The 25,146-nt window shown below is 37.5% G+C and overlaps 1 protein-coding gene across 3 annotated transcripts in view; it reads right to left on the minus strand.

The window, feature by feature from the left end:
* Nucleotides 1-25,146, minus strand: part of SPTLC3 (serine palmitoyltransferase long chain base subunit 3) — a 97,746-nt gene that overhangs the window by 52,433 nt on the left and 20,167 nt on the right. For 2 of the 3 annotated variants that reach the window (XM_084515158.1, XM_084515157.1), the window contains 2 exons: nucleotides 1,654-1,845; nucleotides 276-430 (listed from right to left, as the gene is read on the minus strand). In XM_084515158.1, coding sequence (XP_084371284.1) covers nucleotides 276-430; nucleotides 1,654-1,845 — 347 coding nt within the window. The remainder of the gene's footprint in view (nucleotides 1-275; nucleotides 431-1,653; nucleotides 1,846-25,146) is intronic. The other variant, XM_084515159.1, reaches the window with a different exon arrangement.

Raw genomic sequence — 25,146 nt, forward strand, 5'->3', positions numbered from 1 at the left:
CTATTATAAATGAAGCATAAGCTGTTCTACGTGTGCTGACATTGCCAAACAAATCTCACTTCTGATAGAGTTCAGTGTCTTCCACATTGCATTGCCAAACAATATTCAGAAGAAAGAGGACAAATTGTCAGAACTGTACTGATTTCGGAAAAAAAGTGCTAACGGATATATCTGGGGATTAGGTATAATGGGCTAGATGCACCTTTCTGTGCTTTGCAGATGTATCAGGATTAATTCTTAAGAAACTGACACCTGCAGAATGTAAGCTGACTCACCTAAATGTCCAGTTGTAATCATCTGTAACGCGTTCCATAAGGTCAAACTGCGGCCCTGGGACACTGCAAATTGGACGATTCCAGTTATCACGTATTCTCATATAGAGGTTTCTGGTGTAAAAGTTCTCAAAATCTTGATAAAGTGGCACAAAATCCTGGTTTGAAAACATGCACAGGGTTATGTTGCTAGGAAAATCTCTGCTAGGGAACCCAAGTCATTCCCATTACAAAGGAAAAATTGATTCATTAGTAAACAGAGGGTTACAACAACCACATATTCCTATGTCACAATTCCAATCGACAAATATGTTTAATTATTTTGAACTACATTTTTTTTTTCTTAAACTTCACATGGTCCACAAGTTGGCCTAACTCTCCACTCCAATATTTGGAACGTTCGAAATGAATTCATGATATTTCCACTATTTCCACTTGGAGAATCTAAACGTTTCAAATTGAACATTTTGCTACGTGCAGAGCAGATTGAAAACAGAGAAATAACTCACCGTATTTCATTAAATATTGGCCATGCTAGATTAAAGTTAGTCCAAATGATCTGGGCATTATTGGTCTAGACTGGACATCCAAACAGTTAAGACAATGAGTTTGGCTGATGATTAGTTTCTATCTATGGATTTTAATTTGAAAATTAAACTAAAAGAAAGGTACAGAATCAAAATAAAGTTTTATATGAAACAGAAATATAGCCATGTTAGATATTGGATTCAATGGACTGATAAAATAACATGGTATGTAATTACATATGTAGAAGACTGGAGAATTAACTGACCATGTAGATACATTGTGGATGGTGTCAAGATTTAACTAGCGTATCTGAAATCAAAATAGTGCATGAATGGCCAAAATAAGTGAATTGAAAAAAGTTATTCCAAGAGAATGCTCATATAAAGATTACACCATTGTATTTCATTTTGTAGTGCAAGCATCTTTGAGAAGCCAAATCAGAAAACATTATTTTGGGAATTTTATTTGTAAGAGGAACAGTAATACTATTTACAGTTTTACTCCATTATGCCAGGTGCTATAGTAAGTCACAGTTCAAACTGCGCAGAGGAGGTGGAGCAGCAAAAAATCTAAATGAAGTTACTATGCAATTGAACTTGCTGAGGTGCTTTGTGACTAGCAGTTTGACAAACATAAGTGAGCAATCACAAAGATGTTAGTTCTGCCTATTGCTAGAAAGGATAAGGTAGCATATGGAAAGACAGGGGTTGAAGAGATATAGCTAGATGATATAGTTAACAATAAAGGGTTTACGAGTTTTCTTTTTCTTTGAATTGACCTAAGACATTGAGATTCTATTCTGCTGACAGTGGAAAACTCAGCTGTGTATACATACATACTTTTTTATACGTACTTTTTGTTGTTCTCTCTCTTCAGCAATGTTACGTTTTTCTAGTCCCCAGGCTCTCATAAAATCCCGCAGGTAGCCAAATATTGTGCCCACTCCAAAACCCACGAAAGTAAGAACTGCAACATACATTGGTGCCTGTTCAAAGTGCTCAATAAATGTTTTTTTGTAGAGAGTTCCATTTGATACACCATTCTTCTGAAAATATAGAACAGAAACTTGGGATTAATAACTCTTCAAATGATCAAAGTTTATACCAAAACCTTAAACCTTGAAGTAAATCTTTTCCTCTAATATACAACAAAGCAGGAGAGGCATTTAGACCTCTCACCATATCAGATAATGCAATTTATACTTGGAGGAGGGGGCTTCTAACACTGCTGGTGCTACTGATCACTGCAAATATATTCAATTTTCTCTCCTCTCCACCAATGTCTTCAATTGCAGGCGTCTTCAACACCACTCCCTTGTCTATTTTGAAACACTGGAAACTTATGAAAGACTGGCAACATATTACTGTTTAATTGGACAATTATTTCAAAGGTGATTAAATGCAAACCACAATACTCTGTTCTTGCAAGACCAAACTATAAAAAGGGAAGGGCGGCATTGAAAACTCACCTACACTGGGCCTGACGCTGCTTCTGAAACGCTTGTGTAACCCGCTACAGCAGCTAACCCATAAACAGGAAATCCTGCCTAAAATAGGGCACCTTTGCCATGTTGTTCTTCAGATCTGAGGAAGTACCCAAAACAGCAATAATCCCAGCCTTCCATTTCTGTTCCAATTTCAAAAATGCCTTTAATTATACTTCCAATTACCTCTTCCATACTTCTAAAGGTATTACAAAACAGAAAAAAAAAAAGAAACAAAAGGCAATACACATGGACAAATGCACACCCTTTGTTTGCTGGAATTCATCATGCTATTGTGACCGACTCCTAGAAACTTACAATCATACGTGGACAAAATTAATTTGTCTTTAAAATATTCTAAAACTTTGGGAGTTCACAAGTGAAAGAAGCTCAAGTTTTCAACTGCAATCTTTTCAGACCAACCTATATTCAGAATGTTTATCAGATTGTTCTTTAAAATAGAAGTAACCCCTCATTTCCACAAAATAGGACAGCATTTCCGGTTACTTTCTAGTAATGTTCAACTTGCCAATTCAAAAAATAATTAAAAAATGTAATCCTTCTGTTAAAAAAGGACCATTTTTGAGCTTATTCTAAAGCAAAGCCTACAACCATATGAAAAAATTGCATTAATCCATTACTGCCTGTGGGATGGATGAGCCAAAATAAAAGATTATTTATGCAACACAGCAAGCTGAAATACAATAATTACATTAAGAACAACCACAAATTCACTGCACTTGCTAGACCTAGCATACTGCATTAAGTTGCCTTTATCTTCAGATGATTTTGATTTCAATTGTAGCTTACTGTCCAATCTTGGATTTACAGTGCTTTCCCAAAAGAAAAAAAAATGCAGGATACAGGATAGAATGTAAAGATTTTGTAGAAACCCAAAAAAGGAAGAAATTCCAGGGTGATGGTGAACAGAAATTCATCTAGCCTTTGGGAAGACTTACTACCTTGTGAAGGAGAAGGAATAGAGAGCTGGTTCTCCCCATGTGAGTGTAGACCTTTGAAGCAATTCTGCATAGGCACCTCTACCTAAAGCTAATTATTCTTAGGCCAACCCATTTACCATGAAAAACATTCTATGAGAGTGAGTTAAACACCTGGTCCAGTCATATTTCAGGTAAGCCACAAGAGCTGTGTGTACGCTACGACACAATGCTCTATTCCATCAAGGACTAAGCTAAGCCCCATTACCATATGTTTGCCACAGGCTAAGAGCATACTTATGGTCATCTATGGCAATTCCATTGACGTTGTAGTTTGGCAAGCTGTGCCGATGTGATAATGAACCTTAGTCCAGAGGAGAGAATTAGCATGATGTTTAGCAATTTTATTAATAAACACTTTACAGTTATATGTTTTATTTGTAAAGGAGCAGAGAAGCTTTGGCTTATATCAGAGTCCTGCATTGCAAAGCTCTCTTCTGCAACAAAATGCTCTGCATTCATCTGCTCCTGGTTTATACAGTCGGTATGGTATATATATTTAAAGATGCAACCACCATCCCCTTCTATTCTTAATACAAACAGCTAGTGGTAAATGGCACATCAACAGGAGTAAAGCACTGAACACAACGTTAAATGGTGACCCAAATTTTCTAACACGTGACAGTCTATGAACAATGAAAACCAACAGTCTTCAGATAGCGCAAGGTCAGTACAAGGCTGGGAAAACAAATTCAGAAAAACAGTGACATCTCATCTAAAAACTAAAGTGGGGAAAACAGGGCATTTCACCCATCCTTGGAGTCCCAGGGGGAAAAAAAAAAAAAAAAAAAGTACAAACACTGGAATAACCTAAATAAGTAGATTTGCTGCTTCTGGAGAGTAGATTATTGGGATGCTTTTGAGCAGCACTTCAAATCCAAGCACTGGGGTAAAGGTAGGACTGACTGATCATGATCAACAATTCCAGTCAACCTAAATGATCAGTGGATGAATACTGAATTGACATTTTGCATTATGTTACTGTTAGATTTCTATGTGTAATCATAAAGAAAGAGGTGGAATCAGAGACAGTGAATTTTAAGCACCTAGACTGCAAAGGCTGATGTAGTTGGGTTGTTACTGGCACCGGAGTCTAATACAACATATCTCTTACAAACACCTGCAGTGACTCAGAGATCACTAGTTACACACTGGGTGCTTTGCTGAATTGTACACTTACAACTATCCATAAGAACATCTGTAGGGAATAGGAGATTTCTAGCCCCCTGCCTGTACCAATCCTAGCAGATAAAACAAAGGTTCTAGAAGCAAAAATAGAGAATGATGCTTTCTTGAGTATATTCTCCTAACTTCCAACAATTTGTGGCTTGGATGTTTCATGAACCCAAGACTCTGTCATCACATTTAATTAATTGCATCATCAGGGGATAACTATGAATTTGTTCATCACTTTTGAACCTGCAACTGATGTGGATAAAAACTGTGAATTTCAATAATTGATTTCATCTGTAAAAAAAATATATTTATTTATTATACAACTGATAAATTTCACTTGATAATTTACTTTCTGACCACTGCCCTCTATTCAATTTTTCTGCTTGAGAAATTATGCTACTTGTCGTTCTCTTTACTCAAATGACTTCTGCTTCTCCACTTGTCCTTTTCAAACTGAAGAACCTTAATCTATTTAAGACTAGATTAGTCTCTTTCTTCTTGCATAGGAAAAAATGAATAATCTATATTATAATGTTCAACTTTCTCTTCAGTCTGCCTAGTTCAATAATACCTTTTTGTAATGCAGGATAAGGGAATTAAAATTACATACAGTACTGGAGGGCACAGTGTCAATTTACACACCGGGAAATGATGCTTTGGCTTGTTTTCTGTTGATTTTGTCAAGATCTCTGACATTCTGTCTGCCTTTTTGCAACAGTTCACAGTTCCAGAAATATCCCTAGTGATTACAGTATATCCTTCCTTAGCTGCAATAAACACCTCTTTTAGAGCACACTGCTATTTTTGCATGTTAGGATCATTTTCCTCTTCCAATTCATGTATTGCTTTTTAATTAGTGACACGTAATTTTTTCTACCATTTTATCAAATGTTACTATGAGAACATTGTGTTGTTATCCAGAATTAATCTTCCACTACTCTGAAAAATTCTGTGCTGTCAACACCTATTGTCACCTATTTCTCCTCACCCCTTTTTTTCCCAGACTGTTAGTAAAAATTGTGAAAGCACAGCTCCAGTCCCAGGAGGAGTTCATTCCCTGCACCTACTTGGTCACATTTTTAAAATTTGTATCTTATTTATAACACTCCATTTCTGTGGTGAAAATGCCATCTTAAGCAGCAGCCCAGAGTTATTCAGCAACTTTATTTTTGGATTCCTTTACAAATTTTGAATAAACATGCTTTGTGATATGCTAATCCACATTTTCTTGGCTTGTTTAAAAAATTCTGCCAGTATTCCAAATCACAATAGTCACTCACTAGTCTGCTACAGAGAAAGGGTACTTTCTAGGCACAAATGCAATGAATCCACCAATGCAAGTTATAAAGACACTCAAGGCAGACAAGCTATAGAAGAAATTCAAAGTGAACAGATATTTTACCGCTCTGATAGACAAATCTAGGATTTCATCAGCTTCACAGAAACCAACAGCACAATCAGGACTATAATATGCAACTTTCTTGCGCTGAGTCTGTTTAGTTTACTAGAACATGCTGCCTTTTGCTCTCTTACAACCGAAGGTCGTACTGGCAGCTCCAGCTCATAACTCTGTGTGCAGCACACAGTTATACAGAATCCATGTCGACAGATTTGGCAGCAGCTTTAAACCACAGTTGCAAAGTGGTTTCCAGTAAGATACTCACAGCAAGAGAATTCCTGGGAAAGATTTTAATGCCATTGAAGTCAACAGGAGCGATGCCAATACAGTCAATAAAACCAGCTTTAAATGCAATACACCTTATATCCCCATATTCTGCAGTTAGCAAAATGATTTTGAAACAATTTCTATCTTTTCTATCATGAGGAATATCCTCTTAACCCCCTCAGGTTTAAAATGGAGAAATTAACACTAACAACAAATCTAACAGTGCTATTAGAATCATGTAAACTAATCTGAAAGTCTAAGCAGACTTCTGGCAACACTTTTCAAAGGAGGAGTTACAAAACATGAGATTTCCATTAGCAAAGAAAAATAAAATATATCTGTGCAATAGTGTGAATAGTACTTAAATATTTGTTTATACTACCCAGAAAGTGAGGAAAGACATTTTCATTTCATTTAGGTCATGCAGCCTCTGGGAGAGTGCTAGTCAACATGAGCCAGAATCATGTCGAAGTGGAGAGCTAGGGCTGAACAACACGGGCATAGTGTGACACTACTGAATCTGTGTGCTGACTGTGACTAATTTGCTGGCAAAGAGGTAACCACTTACACCAGCATGAGTTAGGAGTAAACCCACATGACTGGAGCTATGAGGACCCAAGAGCTCATGTTTTCACACAAGTCTGTTCTGTAGAGGCAATATACATGTACACTGTAAAGAAATCCAGAAACTGATCTGCTTTTTGAAAGCCCTCTCAAAAAAAAAAAAAAAAAAAAAAAAGTGTGCCCTACTATGGTCACTTCCAATACAGCAGTAGTAAGTACAAATAGCTATATCTTTGAAGCAAAACTACTAGGAGAATAAAGAAAAAGTCTGTCTTTTAATATGAATTCTCCACAACAAACAAAAAGTGATCCAGAAACAGGTGAAACTTTATTTTACTCTCACTCAGTTTAAGAAGAAAGTTTAATCTGTGTCTGGATCAGATGTTATCACATTGTTGCATAAAACCTATAAAAAAAAAAAAAAAGGCAACACAAGCTGAGTGATCCACATAAAACTTCTGTGACAGATATGAATATGAAAGGGGTAGATGTTGAAATCTGTGAAACAAATGAAAGACACCTTTGCTCAGTACCTGCCAGATTTCAAGTACCCACTGAAATCCTGAGCAAATTGTGACAGTGCATTGCTACAGCCAAGAACTGATGGGAGCACAGACTGGTAATCACGGATGCACCATCTGGTTGCTTGCAGATGGTTTGGTTCTAAACAGACATTTCCTTTCTAACATTGGGGGTGGGGGAAAAATCTGGGGAAAGACCCTAAATGCAGGTGATTTTAGATGTCCTAGGATGTGTGAGACAGCTACATGGTGATGGCAGGCAGTACACAGGACCTTTAGAGGCTTGTACCCTCCTGGAGCAGAAGCTGAAGATGGGATAATACGGGGTCCCATTTCAGCCATAAGAAGGGTATGGTCAGCCTAAATCCCCCCCAAGAGCTTCCCACTGGATAGTCAGATTTTCAAGTGGCTGATACGCAACTCTGTCCTCTAGGGAACATTGTCATGAGAAGACTGGGTCTCAAAGAATAAAACTGTTCTATACAAGCCTGCTACAACTAGTGCTTTCTCACAGAAACACCGTCCCTCAGTATCCATTAGAGACTAGAATTCTTAATGATTGCATGAAGTCCTCAGGAAAAGAAAAGGGTTACAGAAAGGAAAATATAAGATTACAAAAATCAGAAGTTTCCTATAATGAATGTAAGATCAACAGACTGAGATCACTTCACAAATCTCTGCAGTTATTGGCAATGATATCCTTTATTGCAAGTATATTGTTTCTTCTCTGTTACAACACATTGAGAGGTCTGAGCCTGTAAATCCTGAAAATACAAACCAAAAATGGCTACACAGTGAGTTCGTAGCTTACTGAGCTATACATACAAGTCTTAAATTAAAAATAATTGTGAAACTGATGTCTAGAAGGTGCTAAAATGTAGGCCACAGCCTCTTAAAATGTGACCAAGCCAGAAGAAAGTGTAATTTTCACACAGCACAAACTGTAAATAGAAACAAAACAAAAAAACACGTGTGCTATTACTCCTGTGTCTGCAGAACCCTTGTTTAGACTGGTTATTGATTTCCACTGAAATTTTGAGAAAAAAAATACACCTGGTAGTGAAGCAATTGCTAAAAACAGAGCAAAATGTCCAGGACTGTTCAGAAGACTTAGGAAATTTAAGAAACCTTCACAGTAACTTGAGAATCCATGTGCTATTGAACTTCCTAGAGGTTTAGAATCTAACAACTCAGAAAGTGAGAAGTTTGCTCCCTTATAAGCTGTACGAGCTGCTGCTTGTTCTGCTCTGTCACTTTGTGCTTTTGTGAAGCTTGGGTCCTTTCACCTTACTTTTCATACTCACCAGCGAAATCACTTTGAAACACAACCAACTAACCAACAACCACCTGTAATCTAAATCTAATGACTAACCGAGAACTTCCAGCTTCCTTGTACAAATTCATGGCAGCATAGTATGGACAAATAGCAAAAAAAGCAGATGAGAAGGTGGGGTTTTCATTTCCCACACTTGCACCATTTTTTTTTTTTTTCAGTTAAGCAGAAATGGAGCTCCAAGACATCCACCTTGTAACAGATTTTACAGCACAAAATAATGGAGTCCTGCAATGACAACTACTGCTGTGAAAGACAAGATCATTCAAAACATACTGTTAAATAGAAAGCATTGTTATAAAATAAAAAAATCCTTACTACGCAGATATTGGACTAAGTACATTGCTGTGACAAATACTTGCTCCATATTCAATTTTACAATCCCCTTTCTATCAGATATATTGCCTGTAGAAAGAACAATAACCTACATGAAGAATACATGCTACTTAACATCAGAAGAAAAATCTCATAGCATATTAATACTCAGTGTGACTTGAACCTTTTCTCAACAAAACAAATTGGAATTTCACCTTTTATGTCACTAGTGACCTTCCCTTGAACACTATCACAAAGTAGAGCTAGTATTGGGCACTATGAAGCATTTTAGAAACAGCTTCCTTGTACAGTATAAGGAATAAAAAGAGACAAAATAATACTTTTGAATGCAACATGGGAAGCTGGAAGACAGACTTCTTACTCACAAGGTTCAGGAAGGAAAAAAATTGGCAGAAGTCCAGAGACAACAGTCATAAAAAGTCTAAGCTAGAGCAGAGATGAACTTGGAAGATGAATGTTTCATCATCTTTTATAAGTTTTATGCAGACATCCTTATTCAAGTTGCCTCTTATCCTGGTGTGTCAGGATATGTGTTTCCATCCCTGCACACATCACAGACACTGTGCATTCTGGCATCAGTGAATGGTTATTTGCAACGAAGTAAATTGTCTGTGTGCAGTTTTCCCAAAATCTATGGATATGTACATTTTCATCTGTAATGAATTTAGTCCAGTAAGCTGAATTACACATTGCAGAATGGTTGCGCTATAGTATTTGTCAAAATAAAAACCACATACATCTCTGTATAGCAGAGAAATTTAGATGCATTCACACCGACTTGGGACACACAGGAAGAATTTCTTTGGAGAGATTTCACGCCAGTAGCAAACACTGCTTTGAGCTGTAGATTTCCGAAATTGCTGTATAAACAGATAAAATCCAGTACCAACTAAGACACATAAACAGTACACAGGGAAAAAAAAAATCACATAGTACATTCTTCTAATGACTTTACATCTGTACATTACAAGCAATAGCAAGAAACATTAAAATGAAAAAGGAGTATGTAAAAGGCCTGATATAGCTATTATTCTGCTTTCCATTGTTGCTGGAGAATTCAAAGGGGACTCAATATAAATGGGAAGGGATGGCAAAGATGAAAGAAGGGATGGCAAAGATATAACTGGGAAGGCAAAGATGAAGTTTAATAATTTTAAATTACTAGAGACATAACAGTGAAGTTCACTAACCAGGGAGATAGTTACGCATACCAGAAGGTATTTCCTAACCTTACAGCAATTACAGAGTAGAAAGCCAGACACGTTGAATCAGACAAAAGAACGAGATGAGACGCCTAGGTTACAGGAATTCTGGCACAGTTCCTGGCGTCAAGTTGCAGCAAGTGTTTGCTATTATTTCCAAAGCTCATAGTGAACTACAAGAGTCACACTGCCTGGCCACATCAGGATCTCTCCCTATCATTCATATCCCATGGCTTTGGCTTTAAGAATGAATGGCAGAAAACAAACAAGGGTCAAAGTAGTACTACTTGAAATGGTTTCCATTTCTGTGTGACACTAGTGGTGATCTCCTAACATATGAAATATCTTCCAGAAATGATTTATCATTTAGGAAGTCATTCAGTGGAGTCTCTACACATTTTTGTGACTGAAAATGTAATTGAATAGAAAGATACTTGATATTATCTAACCAGACTCTTAGTGATTTTGCCCAGTGCAGGCTCTATTATAAAATCTATATGAAGCAATCCACCAGCTCAGCTTCCCACGTACAGACTTTGCAAAGAACACCAGAAAGTGTTTTAACTAACATCAGATTGTTCTCTCCACAAAATTCCCTTGTGAGGAAAACATTACAGGTGAACAGACAGATGCTGCGCAGTAACTTGCATGACTGGATCAGCGTTGGATCCTAGTGCTTTCCCATTATAAACTACAGTGGCTTCAAACAGGACCAGGATTCTGTACAGGAGACAAAAGGAAACAGCTTAATAATGAGACTCATTTCCCATCAGGATGGACGTGTCCCTGGACTTCCCATGCTAAATACACGACAAGATTCAGTCTTAATGTGTTAAAGCTTCAGAAAGCCTCAGGCCACCCTTCGCTCCCAAGATGACAGCACCAGTTTTGATGAAGACTTTTGGAAGGCACTGAACACTGGGTCCTTTGTGAAAGTATCATGAACAGAATTTACAGCATTCACATTTCCTACCTCAGAGTTGTGTATCATTAGAATAATTTGCATGTTATTCCACTTATTTTGAGTGTAATGCACAAGTTAAGTGGAAAACGTGCTCTGCAAGACATTCCTGTTATTGCAATGAGTTATCTATCATATCTCAGAAAAGTGAAGACAGAAAATCATTGCCAATTTTCTTAATGAAATCAGACAAATTTTACTATTTATTCTATATCCTCCAAGGTAATTAATTTCTTTTGTAACGGTATTTAAATATGAATCTCCTAGCATACCACTGACAAAGAAAGAGATGAAATACCAGAATCAAAAAGTTACAGATTTAATGATGGGGAAAAACAATTTTTCTCAAGAACAAAAAGAGGCAACCAGGACGTGCTGCTAACTTCTCATGTAGGGTAATTAAAAGCTCAGTAGGAAAACAAAGCAAAACTGGTAAAAGAAAAAAGAAAAAGAAAAAAGTTCAAAAAAGCCTTTTCATTTTTATAATAAAGAACAGAACTTTAGGATAGAAGAATTTGAGGAAGATGAGAGACAACCATTACTAAAGGTGGCTATAGTCTCACATTATATCACGAAGTGACAAAAGTTGAGAAAATGAATATCTTGACACCTTAAAACACAAGAGAAACTGTCTTAAGCAAGATGAAAGGAATTCATTTAAACAATAGTTAGGCAACTTGGCAGTAGAGCTCATGGCATAATTAAACTGGGATGGATCATACCAAAGCCAGCATCAGAACTGGCATACCTGATCGCATCAGTGTACCATCTACTATAACAACATGACATGAGGATAGATAGGTTGCAGTCCAAGTTATGTTGCAAGAAGCCCAGAAGAAGTTTACAGAGTAACCTGGATCCACCAACTAGTGAGATTTTGTTGAAGGTCTGACATTTTCTTTCAAAACTCCTATTTTGTTTTTAAAATAATACTAATACCAACCATAAAAATTTTTCAACTTGCTATATTTCACATGGATATTTAATCTTAAAGTCTTATAGGAATGGGTTCCACCATTTCAATTATGCAAGTTAAAGCCTGTTTACTCCTTTACATACTTTAAATATACTTCCTAAATTAAATTGTTCCAAATTACTCATTACACTTTTTTTTTTTTTTTTTTCCCACACATCCTATGATAGCCTCTTGATTTCTTTGCAAGAGAAGTGACTAGAATCAACTGAGCACCACAATCTGGCCTAAAGTGTCATGATTAAACAATCTGGCTTGTGCTATTGTGAAGGCACCCACACGTACTTTTTTTCTTCTTCTTCTTCCCTGATCAGGGCTGCCCAGATGCAACATGTATAGAAAACTGGCTAATTTTTATTAGTCTATAAATACTTGAATAAATTGTGAACAACACCAAAGGTGGATTACAGTTGAAATTCATTGCTAAGGAACTCAAATCAGTACATATTTGGGAAAAAAAAAAAAAAATCTGAACAAGATGGTATATAATACCAGTCCCAATGTAATTGATTCTTAGAGGCTGCAAGGCTAAGCATCAAGCATTGCTGTAAAATATCTGGGAGGAAGAATGATCTAGAAAACAATCAAACACTTGAGTACCACTGCATAAAAAAAATAGATTGAAATTGTAAGCAATACAGAAAAAGCAATATAATTATAGAAAGCTTACACAAGCTCTTCATATGTTGCTTTCAAGACTACAGCAAGAAATCCCATCAGAAACAGAATTCATGACTAATTAAGATGAGTGTGATACGGAACAACTCAGTACTACAAAAATGGAAATAAACATTTCTGTAGACTGTGGAGAATATTCTGTAGAATAAAATGTGTATTTCAGAGAAATGTCAACCTCTTAACTGGAGGTAGATTCCTTTTTTTTTTTTTTTTTTTTTTGAATGAGAGACAGAACTACAGAAAAAACTGTGAAGTTTACATTAGCACCGACTATATTTAAATCCCGCAGTTCATAACACAAGAGTAGTGAGAAGAAACATACCATAACAAATTCTACACTTGCAGCTTCTTATAAGGTACAAATACATTGGTTACATGCTGAAAAGCTGAGTGAGACAGCTAAATATGAGAAAGTAAGCAATTAAACTATCTTAATAGAGGTACCTGAGCAATAAATGATATAAGATTATCACAATACTGCAAAAAGTCTAGGTGAGAAATTTGACATGATTCTGCAGAATCTTTACATCCATTTGAAACACAAATACAGTCTGATATTTCTTTTACACTCGTGCCCAATTGCAGAAAAGCTGTGTATTTTCACAAATTACAATGAATTGCTTTCTTCGGATATTTTTTTCTTTCTAAAAAAACAGCAGAAACAGTAACACCCTTCTCTATTTTGATTTATTTTTTAAATATTAAGAAAAGGTGATTTCAATCTGCTATGATTGAGTGATCTCCACCTCTATACTTGTGAGGAACTCACAGGACTCCTCCAAGATCCCAGAGGTGGTACAATAAGTCCTCCAAGAGGCACTCTATTCCCACTAATTTCAATTTCTTCCTGGTATAATTGGAAAAGATGATCCATTCCTTGACGACTGCTTAATGCCTATTTAATTGTAATGACATTCATTAACCATTATTAAATTGGCTAACTCAATCTTAGAGCTCACAGTCAAATGTATTCTACTTCAATTACTTTAAGATTAATAAAAAATAATCTAGAAATAAATTGTACATGGTTATTTTCAGTACATCATGCAATAAAATTATTTTTATAAGCTGTTCCAGTAATTATGAAACACTGAAGATCAGAATGGCTTGCATTCTCTCATCTGAACCTTCCTCCTCTACATTTGCAGAAATTATTCTTAAATAAATGCTCTCCTCAGGTTTTATAGAAGTCTAGGTATATACAACAAGGAAAGTCCTCATCCCAACATGTGGTACTAATTTTCATTAGTAGATACACATCTAGCCAGAGGCAAACATCTGGGAGTTGTGGTTCTTGGCTGAAGACAGAAGAAGTAAGAAAAAGAACACCAGGAATTCAAAAGACAGAAGTCAGGTGTAAGCACACTGAAAGAAAGGAGTGACAGAAGCATGTTTTTCTTGGTTCAAAGGAAAGTGCCTTTTCAAATGCATGACAAGCAGCAAAAACTCATCTGAATTAAGCTTTTCAATGTGAAAAATTTTAAACTTTTCAAAGAAAACAATGGGTTATGTTATCATGTTGCCCCTCTGTTTGCAAGTACCCCCCTAAGAGTTTTTGAGTTAGACCAATTTCAACCTGACAGAAGAATTGAGGTCTTCCAAGACATGAACTTTTCTGAAAGCTTCAGGAAAATCTGACCTTGATAATTTAAACTGGTCCAAACCCACAGACAGAAGGAAAGACAGCAATAACTCATCTCTTTGAAGGTTCTTGGAGTAAATTACACATAGACATGTAACGACCCACCAGTCAGCATCTGCATAGAATATGCCAAGCCTTGATAAGTGCTTTCTCTTGCCTATCTGGAAAGTAAGAGACATGGTAGTCAAATTGCAATTTTCTGGAGTAGAAGTTTCTGTACACACAAGATGAGTAGTTCTATCACTCATGGGAAAACAAAACAAAACAAAACAAACACAAAAAACAGTTGTGGACACTTCACAAGCCTCTCTCTCTCTTACCTCTAAGATTATTTCTTCTTCCTCTGTTGCGGTGAGGCAAATTAAAAAATAATACTGAAAACATTACTTGGAAGTAGTTTAAGTAGACATTAGGGCATCTTAACTCAAAGTTTTCATTTATACTGATCATAAGCTCATAAAATGGTAGAAATCAAGGGACTTGGGAAAAGCAGGAAATGGAACAGCAGAATAACAGATTTCAAGAAAGCACAACTGTACTTGGAAATAGCATGCAATTCCATAGGAAGGGATATTAAAATGAGTTGTTAAAAACAGCCATCCTTCAAGAGAACAATGTTAAGGGCAAAAGGACAAAGCACTCTAATGTTACAAAGCACTATACAGATCTCTGCTGAAGTCCTCCATCCAGCTTTGGGCAATACAGAACAGAGATTTGAACTAACTGTAGAGATCTGGGAAGAGAAAGATAAAGACTGGAAATAAAGTTCTGAGAAACGAATGAAAGAATTTGAACTGTTTACTCTAAAGGGAAGAGAAAGCCCTGAGGACTGGTGGTTTGAGAGTCTTAAAACATGTAACAGGTAACTGCAAGAGGAAGGGAATGAATTATGTTCTGGACAAGATACAGCATTGTAAAATGACGGTCAAGGTGGCTTAGATCAGACATGAGAAAAAACTTTCTACTGATAAAATCAATCAAACATTAAGTTAGATCATGTTAATTTCATCATTTAGATTTACCTTATGTTCAAAAACCTCACTGTGACGTGGAATGTGGAACAGAAAAGAATGAACACTCAGAAAATAGCCAATATATTTTCCAAAGAGTCAAATGCAAGTAGACAGAGACAACCTTCAAGCCATGGATGCTAGAAGAAGGAAGCGAATATATAGTTTTTGTTTAAAACAAAAATAAATTAAAATGACCCTGGCTCTTGGCAACTCTGTATTTGGAAAATTTAAATGTGTTCAGTACACTTTACGGATCAGCGAACAAAGTTATACCTAATAAAGACTGTACAGATTTATTTTTTGGGCACAAAAAAACCTGTTACTCCTACCTCAAGAACACTTTCACATAAAAAAAAAAAAGTTGCTTAAAGGTGTACATGATAAGTAAAAACATCGGTCAAAGTAAAACTTAACACAGAAGATAAATCTTTCCATGAACACGATTTGGGAAATGATAGAAGCTGAACATGACCTGCAGAAATCTAAGACTTTAACAAAAGCTACTATGCTTTGATGTAGCATTCCAAACCATCTTCCTGCATCCTGTATCTAAAGTCAGTGTCTCTTTTCCCCTTAGCTTAACTTAGATTTCCAAAATGTCCCCTTAAAATTAACACCAACGCTGGAACTCATAAGGAGATAAAATCAGCTACAAGCAGAGTAACTCCTTCATTCTATGTCATATAATCAAGTAAATCACTATTCAAAGAGATGTAAGATTTTGCATAAATTGGTTTTAAATCCTATAAAAGACACATTTTCAGAAGATATGTTTCATATTGTCAAGATCTTTAACAAAATTTGTACTGTAGTAAAAAACAAAATTTATACTGCAAACAAAAATTGCAAACCTGAATATAAGATTAAGGCCATACCCTCCTGTAGTGGCTGCAACTAATGTATTCGTGCAATGTGGCAGATAAACCAATGATAAATAAGATGGTGTTCCAGCTGTAGTAGAGAGAGGTGTCCCATTTGTTCTGGCTTTAGCTCATCTAGTAACTCCTGTGTCAGGGTGAAGTTTATACTTATATCCTACAATCTAACAGAGAAAAATATCATTTACTTCTGATTAATGTCCATGTGTGCAAAGTAGCACGATCTCAATATCATGTCCCAAGACACAGAATTAATAAAGCTCAGTTACAGTGGGGAATAAAATACTTATCTGAGGTCTCACACATAACCTCCTCACAAAAACTAAGGAGATGCTCTTCTAAGTATTTAGATGCGTGAGACACAATGCTTTATAGTGAGTTCTGAAACAACACTAACATACGCTGGTAACTGCTTCTGCTTTTATATTGCTTCTTATTCCATGGGGTAAAAAAGTTCTGTATTCCTAAGCTGAATTAAGAATTTTTATGTGCCTGACATCTCACTTATGGACAAATGGAATAACTTCAATCTGTATAAAAGATCAATAGGTACAAAATCAAGGAGGAAAACAGCGACATGGTGAATAACCATCACAATTCAAGAATATAGCCCCGCTTCTGGAGAACAATTCATACCAGGTAGTATGGTTGTCTTTTTTTTTTTTTTTTCTTTTTTTTTTTTCCCCTCCCATGGATCAAAGCTACTCTCTTAAAGCATACCAATTTCTGGAAGATAACACATGCAATAAAACACAATTTGCAGTACTTATATGTTGTGTGTTCCCCCCCTCCACTCCCCATTCTGCTCAGTTGGAGGAAGGTTGAAGCTCTAAGAACAAAACTCTGGTAGAACTGCCCAACAGCAAGGACTTACAAGGCAGAATCTAGGGTCTAACAGTGGGGAAATATGACTAGGGAACTCACCTTTAATTGAGCTCTAAAGAAGGCAAAGCTCAGTACTCACAAAACAGCTAGAGGCAGGAGCACAAAATGCTAGAGAAACTTCTAAAAAGGACAAATCTTTCCTCCAGAAAAACAGAACTTCCAGCTGCAAAGGCTGTGTAAGTAGCCTGAATTACCTTTTCATATAATTGCTTGAATTATGGGAGAACATGATGTTTCCAATGATGTTTCATATTCCTCACTTTAACCAGCAGTGCTCCGCATTGGCAGGAGATCATCTGTACTGTCTTCTGAGCAAGCCTGCCAACCTCTTCCTGGCACAGAGCTTTATGTAAGCTAGATGTTGCACCTTGCTTCAGTGAGAGGTGGTGGCTTTGTAATCAGGTTTAGCTCAGTTATATGCAGTTGTAAGTGAAGATATACAGGAAGGTACAGAAAATAAAAATATAGTTATGCTTCAGGTTCAAATTATTATGTTTGTCTTGACTGAATGAAAATATCCAATCTTTAAAGTACCCAGATTATTTGCATTAGAACAGAACACAAACTTGGAAAGGGTAAATTCATGCAAAGAATGGAAAATATTTGACACGAACATTCTGACAGTGCCAGGAGACAGGATCACAGACCACAGAATTTCAAAAGATTTTTATTTTCAGTAGGAGTCATTCCAAAAATCTGGCCACTTAGTTTGCAAAGCAAAACTGAATTATTTTGAAATTCCATCCATGTCCCTCAGTCTCTGTAGTGCACAAGAGCTAAGCATTGCTGACTTTTTCCAGTGTTGCACACCTCAGTCAAGGAACATGGAAGGCTTGCTTTTCTACACAAAAACCTGCAACTCTATCCTCATCTCCTATGATCCATCCCTGTTTCCCCCACCATCCCCTCTCTGTGCAGCCCTCAAATCTGTTTTTAGTCTTTTAAGAGACATCCTGCAGAGGTGAACACATTTGCTCTGGAATACTATGGCTCAACTTTGGATTTGGAAATAAAATTGTAAAATGTAAGTATACTCTTGAAGAATTTATACAAAAGAAGATTATGGTATGCTTACTAACCCAGACAAAGAGAACTGAACAAAGGTGTTGCAAACAGTTACAAAAAGGTCATCCTAGAACTCTCCTAATGGGAATATGGTAAAAAGCTGGCTGTGGCAGCCACAGCAAGCAAGACTGCTTTTGTTATAACTGATGCTCAGATAAAAATATTCAGTCAACACTGAAGTTTTTCCTTTCAGAGAACTACACATTAGTAATATGATGGCTGTCAAATGATTTATGTTTTGGTAGCCATCCCCATGAATCCTACTCAGTAATGGTACTTTGCTATTTTGCAAAAAGGAGTGAAAAAGAATCACCTCCTCCTTTTAAGACTGCAGCTGCTCACTGACCTACATCTTCCTGTCATTGCACCATTCCTTCCCCTCGGTTCCTTGCCTTCATCCTGGCTGAGATCACCTGCCACAGGCTCAACCCATCCACCTTTCACCTCCTCCTGGCTTTCCCTCTCTAGCCTCTGGCTACGCCGGCACCCCAGGAGCTCGGCACACCCCTGACCTAGTTCTCACAGTGCATTTTGCTGCCTCGGGCAGCTCCACCTCACTCCATCAGAGCACTACCACACTGCTGAACAGAGCTCGCTCCTCAGGACAACCGAACAAGCCAGACTCTCCAGTTCAACCAGTGCTTTATCTCACCCCCCAATTTCCACCCTGCATGGCAACTTGTCACCTGTCCCTTGCATTGACTAATACAGATTTTACTGAACTTGACTCGAAAGCGAGAAGAAGTTACAGAAGTTCATGCTTTATCCTCGTGTGATTCCTTGTCCATAATACTGCTTTGTGAATACTTAGAAGTTGTACCAAGTAGGTATGTCTTTCTCCCAAGCACGTTTTTCTCATAACAGATGTGAAAGTGGGACCTAAAGCAACTCATTATAATTCTAACCTGCCTGGTTTATGACATGCAAAGCTTTATATGTAGCTGATCAGTAATCTGAATATGTGAACTGACCAATGTTAAATAAATTAGATATCCTGCAGCTCAATAATGAATTTTCCTATTCCAGAAGTGACCAGTATGTAAAAACTACTTCTGTCAGCTTTAGGGATATCCTTCTCCTTCAATGTCTTGTCATTTGATTATTTTTTTATTTTATTTTATTTTTTTAAATGAGAGAGATTTAACTATATTTTCAAAATACAGAATATTTCTAAGCTCTGGCAGTGTTCTTACCCATTCAGTTGTTTAAATAATGTTGTTTATGAGCTCTGCTACATCCTACATGCTGAATGATATGGCCCAAAAATCACTAATTCTTGTTCTAATTTGCAATGACCTACCAGAATGTGTAAATGGACAAAACATGGGTGTGATTGCTTGTTTTAACCATGGCTGAATGGATCTAAGAGAGAAACAAGAAGCTAGCAGTTCTATCAAGGTAAGAAAAAAGCCTTGTCCAATAGTATAGAAAGTATTACTGGCTTATGTGCTTCTACTACAAGTTTCAGGAAATTGTGCCAGAAGATTTATCATCAGAGTTGTAACTCTGGCTATCACCATCATCATCTGATACGTAAATGTTTCCTATTCCAAGAAAGTATGGTTGGCAAATACAGTTGCCAAAACATGATACGTGCCCATCTGCCATACCTTTGTGGAAACGTTGCATTGCAAACCCTGAGTGAGTCTTGAGGAAAATGAATATAATTTTTTTTTTTCATTCAAATGGAAAAAAAGGACACGTAGCACAGCCACAAATGCAACAGTGACTAAATGTAGTCTGGAAATGCTAGCCATAAGTCAGGATGATGCAAAAGCTGGAGGAAGGGGGAATAGGAGTAAGTGGCAAACAGCAAAGTCCGCAGACAAATTACTGTCAGTCAGCCATTGGTTATTTACTGAGAAGTGTCACAGTGCTGAGATATTTTGATTGCCATGCCAACAAATCATCACCCAAAACAAGAAGAAAACTAAGGAACACTTAATACCTATTCTGACAGTCTTCCAAACTTTGTTTCTAAGGAGAAGCCTTTCTTGCATCTGGTTAAAAGCTCTCTGACAGACTTTCCACACTATCAAGTTATTGTGTGAGTAGCTCAGAAAAATCTTCTAATTATGATCCCCTAAATCTCAGGAAAGTAGTTAAAGCTCTCCAAAATGCCTAACTACCGAACTTCTGCCCAAGCTTACAAAAACTACCTGTCACAGGGTGAGAGTTTTGTTTCCATTGCATTTCTGTCTTTATGCTGATGTCTCAAAATACATCTTCACTAGAGAATGCTGTTGCTGAGTAGGTGCAATATGTGATCAGCAGGAGGTGAACTGAAATCATACAGCCTTTGTGAATTGGGGAAGCGCCAGTTAGATGACAATGATGACTTTGAACATGCTTACCTTTGGACCCAGTCTCTAAAGATGAAGAACTAATGGATGACTGAATGAGAATTGAATTACTGCAAATCAGTAACTGTGATTTAGTACATTTAATTTAAACTCAAGTTCCACCTGTAGATAGACTGGCAGAGGAGAAGTGTCCTGTGAGAAATGAGACCAAAGTCCATTTTCCTATCCTGGCTTAACTGCAGCAACTAGAGAAGGAGATAGCTCAACTACATTACACAGTATGGATGATAGGCTACTGATATTTGCAAAACATGGGAAGGCTGATGAAAAAGCCCTCTGAAAAGGCACTTAATAGATACCACTCCTATGTGTACCAAGTATTTTACTAGAACAGAAAACAGAGTCAGAAAGTTTACAGTCCAAAAAAATTCCACAGAAAAGCAATAAAGTACATGCCACACAGAAATAAGCTAGAGCAGAAGTAAAGAGAGATCTGCAGACCTGGGGAATAATAAATTCTGGGTTTCTGTAGATGCGTCACGTAGACTGACTTTGCTATCAAATTAAGAAACACACCAATGGAAACTTCCTTCTTACTTGGGACATAGATCAAATCTCCTTTCTACTAGAAAGGGTACAGGAGAAATGAGTTCACACAGCAGCTCCTCTTTAAACAAGGAATATGCAGAGCTTTTTCTCCTGTGCCCAGCTGCCTGCTTTAAGGAAAGAAAGGATGACACGACTTTGTCAAATCCCGCTGAAAATGGCTAACAGGTTCACAAGTTATTAAGGAGTTGACAGACAGCTACTGCTGCTACATATGCCCTGCTTCTATAGAAAACTAGGTCAAAATGAACTAAGATTATTAACTTTCGGCACAGTTTGTATAATACTATTTATGAAACTATGTAGTTTCCCCCCCCCATACAATATCCCCAAACACACATATTTTTGACACCTATAAGCATAGGCATGCTTTAAGAATCTGAATAACTTGTCGAATTAAATTGTTTCCTGTAAACATTAACATTTCTGCAACATAATTAGGGGATTGCAGCACTTTGTTTCTCATCAGCTACATACTGTAACAGCCAAAAAAGCCAGAGTTTCTGCTAATAATAGTAAAAGAATTAAATAAAAATATATGCTTTACCTCAGTTTCATAAAAACATAGTTCTCAGCCCATGTGCATGAGAAGTTCTCAACAGGTCTCCAGTTATACTGAACATCAGATATAAAAACTACTAATAGTACCTTTTCTAGGCCAGCATTAGAATGTTTTCCACCTATAGATAAGTAAAGATGGTTTTTACCTTCCTTTGCTTAATTTCTGTTGTCCTAACAGCGTAGAAGTCCATGTCAACATTTTCAAATATATCAGTTAATCAATACTTTGGGTTGGAAGTGTGTGTGGGGGAACGTAAGTTGATAGAGTCCCATTTTTGATCTGTCATTCTTGGTTACATGGTCTTGTTCATTACTGGCAAAGAGTCTGGTGACTTTCACTCTTGCATAACCTCTAAAGATGTATCTCTAATGAAAAAAAAAAAACAAAAAAAACCCAACATGGTAATTTCTTTCTGAAATCAAAAAAGTGATGGCAGGACTTCCCTTATCCAGTAAGTCAGTAAACAGAATAAATTTCTCAACAGAAGAGAAATTTAGGAGAGCCAAGACACCAATGAAGTACAGAGAAAAACTTGCTGGAAACAGGTGAACCTGCATGCTTGGGAATACTTTGTCATGAAGGAAAACAGAAGGATCTTCTAGACATCAGTTTTTGCTGAAAAAACAAGTCCTCTGCTGGGTTTGCACACTGAGCACCACTGCCCAGAAGCCAAGACTTCGGGGCCTGCCAGCTCACCCATCCATGCTCACAAAACAAACAAAAAGATGGCAGCCTCACTGCAGGTCTTCTTGGTCCGGTGCATTTCAGGTTAAAGACTTATCTTTTTGCAGAATTTTCATTCTTTAGCTAGCGAATATGACACATGAGAAGGCCAATTAATTCCTTTTCAAGGAACGCAGCAACTTATACTTCTCCTAGTACAAAAGGTTTACTAAAATTCAGTTTCATCTTGGGTTAAAGATGCTCAGTTCCCAAAGTCCATGTATTCTGTCTCAAGACAGAAAACCAGCCCATAGTTATTTTGCCAAATCTTATAAATACACACAAAATATCCAATGTTTCACACTATGCATATCAACATACCAGTTCAATTTGTATACATCTCAAAATTAAGTCGGATGACGGAATTAATAGGCTGTCTCTCGAAAACAAATGCAGACTTTAAGAACAATTAGGCTTAACATGTATTAACAGTATAATTGTCACAGAATGAAACAAATGAACAAAACATTAACTTTTTCCTTTAAAAGTTGTAGATTGTGGCAAATGTTTGTGCTTTGTTTTGGAATCTTTAATTATTCCTGCTTGCTTATGAGTAAGAATCAGATACCAAACTCAAAGGTTCTGAGTTCAACTTAAAGAGATGCTATTACGAAATGTATCTAAAGCCAAAAATGACTAATAAACAATTCCACCCATGTGGCATTCTTCATACATTATTTGATAAAGTAATTTTGCATTTCTCAACTTGGGATTAGACTGTGCTGTAACACACACACACACACACACCAACCAGAACCAGTTTGTAATGCCCCTGATATATTCACTTACAGATGCAACAATTCACTACTTAAAGGCTCATAAAAACTTCACTATCGGTTCTGACATAACCTAAAGCAAGTGAAAAGCAACCGAGGATGATAGCTCCTAGGTGAGAGACAACTATGATTAGAAGAGAGGAAGAGGGGTGACGATTTCATCAAATCACAGTTTTGTTTCCTTTGTGATTAAAACAAAACAACAAAAAGCAACAAAACTTCCCCCTTGGGCATTAACACTCCCTGGTACCTGCTAGAACCTCCCATACAATTTCACCACCCACATATGCAAACCAAAAAGCTGTTTATATAAAACAATGATGCAAGGAAAAATTGTACAGTGACAACACAGGAGAGTAATGCCTTATATAAAGAAGAGACGACATCAACAGACATGCAGTCAAAAATAAATAAAATAAATAAAATGATCCTTTTGAGCATGCCTGGTGTAAAGAGATTGCCAGAAGTCCAAAAGCTCAAACAGTTGAATTTATGTGAATATGATCTTAAAGAACTGAAAAAACATGCTTATTTTTCAAACATTCTCTTGGACCATGAAATGTCTTCCACAAAATCTCATTAATGTTGAATTGTGCCTGTGAATTGTTTCATTGCTTGGTGTTGGTTTCTGTGCAGCACCTGAAGTGCTAGCAGTGAGGCTGCTCAGCATGTGGCCTGAGCAGGAGATACGTCTGATCAGATCACAGGGCTGGGATTCTTTCTGGGAGCAGCTGACAATGAGGTAAGAGCTGACATTCACTGACAGTCTTTAATTTATTTCTCAAGTTATATTCCCCAGCCTCCGTGGTTCCTGTATCAAATCACTACAGTCACTGACTCACGGCTGCTGAGGACTGGGTGGAAACACCTGTGTTCTGCCCTCTCTAGGCAGTGGTTTGGGTGATCTTCATGAATCTGCCCCACAGCAGCATGTACAACATCCTGATCCTAGCTGCCTTTGCACTTCTTGCAGGTAACCTAAAGGGGCCAAACTAAGGGAAGAATGTTCCCTTCAAAAGAAATACGGAAAGTTTTGTGAAGGCACAAGGAAGAGACAGAAGCTTGAAGATGGAGACAGGCTGAGTCACTCTCACAGAACACCCCAAGAAGCTCAGGAGCGTACAAATGGCCGCTGTGACTCCAAGTGCAGGCCAACAGATTGTGAAGATCGGCCAGGATGAAGTCTCAGATAGCTACATATGAGTCACGGAGAGGGCTGGATGGCAGCCCTTCAGCCCACATGAATCAGCAGCAGCGACAAGAAAGCAGCAACTCAAATGGAAGGTCCTGGAGGAAGCAGAGTGCAGCGTGATGTGACTGCAGGTCTCAGCTTCCCACCGCAGATATCCCTTTCCATATTCCTGTTGCTCAGTCGATAAATCCTCGATTCTTGGTAGGCTGAGTGGGGTGGAAATAGATTTTTATGGAAGAGGGGGAAATAGCATAGCAGATGCCAAAGGCTGTGCTTGGCTGAAGGAGCGAAAAAAAAGGATACAGCTGAATGATTTCCAAAAAGACTGAGATGATCAGAACAGACAAATCTTTGCTGCATTACATCTACACCAGATGATCTCCCAGGAATTCAAAAAGCTTTCAGTCTCAGATCAATTGCAGCAGGAGCATCTTCTTCCTCAGACTGAAGGCAGACATGGGTCCCTCTCAAACTGGTGTTGGACCCCTTTGTAGAAACAGGGAAGGGAGAAAGTCACCTGGCCCGAACAGGTTAAGCATTACCTTGGTGCTGAAAACATGGGTGCATGTCGATGATTGCTGCCCTGGGAATTCAGCTGCTCACCTCACAGTTTCATACCGAAGGCATCTTGTTGCTCTAGCTATCTGGCTGAATTAATGCATCCCAAAGTGTGAAACCCCCTTGGTACTCTGGTCTGGCCCAGAAAACTGTTTATTCCTGCCTGCTCTGCTCCTTACGCTCTGTTTTTCTTCCCAACTCAACATCCATCCCACAATGACAGCTCTCTCAGACAATGGCCTCACAAAACTT

Source organism: Aythya ferina (genome assembly GCF_964211825.1).
Source record: "Aythya ferina genome assembly, chromosome: 3".
NCBI lineage: Eukaryota > Metazoa > Chordata > Aves > Anseriformes > Anatidae > Aythya > Aythya ferina.